The sequence below is a fragment of the Echinops telfairi genome, unplaced genomic scaffold, assembly GCF_000313985.2.
Source record: "Echinops telfairi isolate 266 unplaced genomic scaffold, ASM31398v2 ScPeMD7_7422;HRSCAF=8460, whole genome shotgun sequence".
Taxonomy (NCBI): Eukaryota; Metazoa; Chordata; class Mammalia; order Afrosoricida; family Tenrecidae; genus Echinops; species Echinops telfairi.
The window spans coordinates 1,086,177-1,092,255 of NW_022111322.1; the positions used below are offsets into that span (position 1 = coordinate 1,086,177).

At 44.3% G+C, this 6,079-nt stretch overlaps 1 protein-coding gene across 10 annotated transcripts in view; it reads right to left on the reverse strand.

Moving 5' to 3' along the window:
• The window catches only part of CEP63 (centrosomal protein 63), a 70,844-nt gene that overhangs the window by 6,960 nt on the left and 57,805 nt on the right, over positions 1 to 6,079 (reverse strand). For all 10 annotated transcript variants that reach the window (XM_045297810.1, XM_045297807.1, XM_045297806.1 and 7 more), the window contains 2 exons: positions 5,412 to 5,609; positions 243 to 329 (listed from right to left, as the gene is read on the reverse strand). In XM_045297810.1, the coding sequence (XP_045153745.1) occupies positions 243 to 329; positions 5,412 to 5,609 (285 nt within the window). The remainder of the gene's footprint in view (positions 1 to 242; positions 330 to 5,411; positions 5,610 to 6,079) is intronic.

Sequence of the window (6,079 nt, forward strand, 5' to 3'; positions counted from 1 at the left end):
ACTATGTCAAGGCCTCTACACACATTGTCCACTCAGAACACCACCTGCCGCCTGCATTTTATCACTCATGTAATGGGAAAAGCACCAGCCTACTGAGCCCCATTTGGTCCGCTGCCCCAATACCCCAAACACTGAAGAGTGTGTGCACAAGGATCCTCCCACTGGTTGGATCCTACTTTTCTCTACAGAATGCCTTGTTCGCGGCCTGGACAGTGGAAAAGCTTACGCGGCTCTTCACACACCTCATGCAGACCCAATTCCAATGTCCTCACGGTTTCCGAAAGCTGGCGGTTTTCCGACTTGAGTGACTCCAGCTGATCCAAAATCTCCTGGGAGCAGACGAGCAGAAAGAGCAAATGAACAACTACGGCAAAGAAATCAAGAGCACCTTGCAAAAATCTTCCTCGTGTAATTGTCACAAAGTTCCAGCTTCATTCATCATATATATAAGTACTTTGTAGAAAGATAAAAACAAAACAAGCTGCTGTCCACACACAGACGATAAACCAGCCCCGAGGAGCAGCACTTCGGGCTGAGGGGAGCCCCGACCACTCGCTATGTCACTCCTCTAACGTGGCTTCTACCTGCAGCCAGATGTAGAGTTACACCCCCACCAAATAAGCACCCATTTTCAGTCCTACTCTCCCTAGCTTGTCTGCTTCAGCATTCCCACTTGAAAGGTTCCCCAGTCCTGCTTCCTTTCCCAGTCCTGCTTCCTTTGAGGACACTGTCTAGTGTTCCACCTGTTCTCCGGGCTACTTTGTCCAACTCCATCCTCCCTCCCGTTTCCACCACGAATGGTTGTATCCTAAGCTGGTTGCATGTTTCTGCTTTTCACACTCTATACTTCCTCCACATAATGTAGAGGGCCTCTCCCTCCCAACTCCCTCACTGCCGTCGAGTCAATGTTGACTCACAGCGAGTCTTAACTCACAGGACAGAGTAGAACAGCTCTAAGGTTTCCATGACTGTAACTATTTATGGGAGTAGAAAGCCTCATCTTTCTCCATTGCAGTGGTTGGTGGTTTTGAACTTCTGACTGTGCATAACTACATCACCAGGGCTCCTTCTGGGCCTCCTAAGGAGATTCAAATACAAGCTTGAGTATGGACTCTCACAGCCAGATAGCTGATGCTGATTTAATCTTAAGCCCCATGCCTCTGTAGAATTCATGGCCAGGCATTTCCATATGAAAGCCCAGCTTTTATCTCAAAACCACTGTCCCGTCTGCCAGCAGTCTTGTCTACTTTTCATACTGTTGTGGATTAGTTTGGGTCCACCCAAAAAGACATGTTCAAGTCCTTCTCTGGCACCAGGGAATGTGCTCTTATTTGGATATAGTGTCTTTAGATGTAATCAGTTAACTTAGGCCGTAACATGAAGAACAGAGTAGCTCTAATCTAGTATGACGTACGCGCTCATAAAATAGAGATACAAAGAAAACCCAGCCATATGGAGGCAGAGGCAGAAATTGCATTATGCTGCCACAGCTAAGGAACACCGAGAGCCACCCAAAGCTTGGAAAGACCAGAAAGATATTCCACTTGAGAGAGAGAGAGAGAGGCCCTACTGACACCATGAATCCAGACTTCTAGACTCTAGCACTGTTAAGACAATAACTTTCTATTGTTTTAAGTCATAAAATGTGTGGTGGTTATCTATAATGACACACATTCATTATCCTCCCCTCCAATGTGTTCTCTATTTTGTCTGGACGTCACTACAGAGCATCACTTTCCTCTCAGCTACTCAAGCTTGAATCCTGATATCGTTTCTTAACTCCATCTACATCACCTTCCCTGTACAATGAGACACAAAGTCGAGTCAATTTTACCAGCCAAATATCTCTAGAATTAATTTGTTTCTTGGTACCTCCCTTGACTACTGCTGTCACAACAAATGAGTGGACTCTGCCTCCCCCGCCACTGCCCTCATACTATCCCACAGAGGTCTTCCACTCTTGCACTCTCTACTGACCTCAACACCCTTAACACCCTGGTCAGACCCTTTGGGAGCTAGCCCCTGCTTGCCTCTCGTGGTTCATCTCTTGCCACTGGCCATACTGGTGATCCAGACTCCGCAGCAGCAGACACAGCACGCTCTCTCTTAGAGACCTCTGTGTGCGTTCTCCCTAGTCTTGCCTCACCTCCGCTAACAACAATCAGGGCTCCACTTGGACATGGGGCCTCTGGAAGCCTCTTAAAAGAGAGGTCTGTATCTGACTTTGTTAGAGGGCTCCCTGTTGCCTCTGACCACATACTTTACTACTGAGACAGTCTCTTCGGCTGCATCTACTCTCACACTTCCCTAGCAACCTTCACTAGAATGCTTATTACTCACAAGGTTCTCATCCCCAAACAGGTATCTAATTAAAGATTTACTACGATTAAAAAAAAAACTTCACTGCCATTGAGTCGGTGTCGGCTCACATCGATCCTGTGAATTTCTGAGATTGTACAGTTTATGGGAGTACAAAGCCTCATCTTTCTCCCCCAGAACAGTCGATGGTTTCTGAATTGCTGACCCTGCAGTTAGCAGCCTAATGCTAACCACTATGACACCAGGGCTCCTTTTATTATGATGAAAACTTGGAAAATTGTATCTTTAAAAAATTGTATCTTTAATAAAGCTAATCTTCAAAACTTTAAAAAATAACTTGCAAATTAGAAGTATTCTTCCCTGTCCTATAGGGTCGTTGTGAGTCAGCAATGACTTGATGACAGGGAAGTGAGGCCCCAAGGGCTGACTCATAATGCACTCCAACATAAAATGACAATGCTGTAGCTAAGGTGAACCTGAGACATATATAAACCACAGATGCATGAATGGATTTTAGGCTTACACTTAATTCTAGCTCCAGTCTAAAAACAATCAGCTATTATGACATAGCCCTGCTTAATGCTTGCCCTCACAAACAGATCAACAGAGGTAATTAGCAAATTGTGGTGAAGAAACTACATGGCTCCCAACGATCAGAAGGAACAGTGTCTGGGGTCTTAAAGGCTTGACTTAAAACAAGTACTCATCTAAGTCGAAGTGTCAACCAAGTTTACATGGAAGACGCACATCAGCCTGTGTGATCTAAGGATTGTAAGTAATAAATTCAAATCTAAAGAAATGGTATCTGAGCTTAAACTGTGAACACCTGGTTTATAGGAAGCTACACAAGGCAGTGAGAACCCAAAACCCATTTGCTGGGTTCACACAAGGATTAAGCCTTGCAGAATCCCTCTGGTCCTAGCTGAGGGCTGTGAATGAAGAGCCTTGTTATCAGACAGAGCACTGGAAAGTCGATTATGGCAGATGGAACTAGGTAAAAGTGTAATATATTACTTGTTCTCCCTTTTGACCTATTTTATTTTTTATTAATCATTTTATTGGTGGGGGGCTCTTATAACAATCCATCATTCAGTTGTATTAAGCACACTTGTATATATTTGCCATCAACATTTCCAAAAGAGTTTCTTTCTACTTGAGCCCTTGGTATCAGCTTTATTTTTCCCCTCCCTTCCCCACCCTCGTAAATCCTTGATCAATTATATATTCTTACTATTTTGTGTCTTATATTGTCCATTGTCTCCTTTCACCCACATTTCTGTTATATGTCCCCTTGGCGGGTGGGCTATATATCTAACTTTGTGATGGGTTCCCCCTTTCTCCCCCTTCCTCACCCCCTCCCCACCCTCCTACCCTCCTGATATCGCTACTCCCACTACTGCTCCTGAGGGTTCTATCTGTCCTGAATTCCATTATGTTGACAGCTCTTATCTGTACCAATGTGTGTACTCCAGTCTAGCTGTATTTGTAAGGTAGAACTGGGTCAAGGCAGTGGTGGGGGAAGCATTCAGAAACTATAGGAATGATGTGTGTTTCATCAGTGATATACTGCACCCTCACTGAATCATCCCTGCCTTGTAACCCTTCTGTGGGAGGATGTCCAATTGTCTATAGATGGGCTTTGGGTCTTCATTCCAACCCCTCTCTTTCACATTGATATAATCATTTGTTTTAGATTTTTTTTTTTTTTTAGGGGCTCATACAACTGTTATCGCAATCCATACACACATCAATTGTGTAAAGCGCATTTGTACATCATTCTCAAAACATTTTCTCTCCACTTAAACCCCCGACATTAGGTCCTCATTTTTCCCCTCCCTCCCCGCTCCCCGCTCCCTCATGAGCCCTTGATAGTTTATAAATTGGTATTTTGTCATATCTTGCCCTGTCCGACATCTCCCTTCACCCACTTTTTGGTTGTCTGTCCCCCAGGGAGGAGGTCACATATAGTTCCTTGTAATCGGTTCCCTCTTTCCTACCCATCTGATCCTGTCAACACTTCATGATCACACAGGCTGGTGTGCTACTTCTATGTGGGCCTATTTGTTTCCCTGAGAGATGGCTGCTTGTTTCATTTCGAGCCTTTAAGACCCCAGATGCTATATCTTTAGATAGCCAGGCACCATCAGCTTTCTTCACATTTGCTTCTGCACCCATTTTGTCGTCAGCGATCATGTTGGGAAGGTATCAAAGAGTGCCAGGTTATTAGAGCAAAGTGTTCCTGTGTTTAGGGAGGCTTTGAGTAGAGGCCCAAAGCCTTTTAACCTATTTTAATGTTTCAGTTTAAAAAAAAGTGAAAGGAAAATACACAAGGATTAAGCCTCTGGTGACTTCCTCTGGCCACGGACCAGGGATGTGAGCAGCCTTGCCATAAGGCAGAATGCATTGAAAAGTGTAGTTAAGTTAAATTTAATGCCTTATCATTTTATCTCCCTCGTGATCCACTTTAAATTTGTTCTAGTTTTTAATATTTTATGCTTTCTTCTCAATTGAGGGTTCTATATGTTTTATTTTGTTATTGTTGTTAAAGTTTCTTTTTATGTTTATCTGTACACGAAATTCAGGATTGGTAAGTCCATAGAGATAGTAGTTGAGTTAATGGTTCATTACCTGGAAGCATGGGAAGGTGCCCTGGTGGCACAGTGGCTCACTCTGGGGCTGCTAAGCAGCAGCAGTTTGAAACCACCAGCACTCCCTGAGAGAACAACAAGGCCTTCCACTCCTGTAGGGGCTGGCGTCTCGGAACCCCACAGGGACAGTGCTACCTGTCGTAGAGGGTCGCCAGGAGTCAGAATGGACTACTAGGTGGCAGTGAGTTGTTGTGCTGGGGGCGGGGGGGGGAGCAGGATACAGAGGGTATGGGAAAATGAGCAGCTAATAATGATGAGTGCAAGAATGAAGACAATGTTTTAAAATTGATTGTGGTAACGATTGTACAACTCTCCTGGATGTGACTGGACTACTGACTGGTGTGATGTGTGAATTCGATGTCAGGAAGACTGGTAAGAAAAAGATGCACCAATGAACAGCTTACACGGGCAAAAGGAAATAAAAGCGTTCTTGCTCTGCTTCACCTGGTGCTCCACTGCTTTTTCCTCTGCTTTCTGTATCTCAGCTTGGAGTCGCTTTTCCATGTCTAAAGAAGAACCTTTGGCAGAAGCAATGGTGATGTCTCGCTGATGCAGCTCCCGAGTGAGCTGAGAAATCTCCACCTTCATTCCCTCGAGTGCAGAGCTGTAGCTTTGTTCAGCCTGTAAAATCTGCTCCTTCAACTACAGTGAAAAGGACGAGAGCAATTACACAGGAAAATATAGTCATATTCAATGTTCTTACTGTACCTCAAGATGTGAATGCTTTCCTAGATTAAATCTATAGAAAATTAGCAATTTATCAAGTTCCTATCTGTACTGAAGGCCAAGTGACTATGCCCACAGTCACGTCATGAAATTGCATGACAGGGAGAGAGGGCCACCTGAATGTGCGGACTACACGCACTCGAGTGGAAAACCGCACGCGCAACCTTCTGTTTCTCTTTAGCTGTAAATCTAAAACGTCTGCTACTTTTATGGTTTCCTGATCCACAGAATACAACAAATAACAACTAGAACAACAAGAGGGAGGAAAGGGCTAGAAGTAATCTGCAAAGGACATTGGGCCTTCACTTAAGTACTCCCTCAATGCAAGAATACTTTCTTCTATTAAATTGGCATTCTATGATGCTCACCTTCCCGACACAACCGCT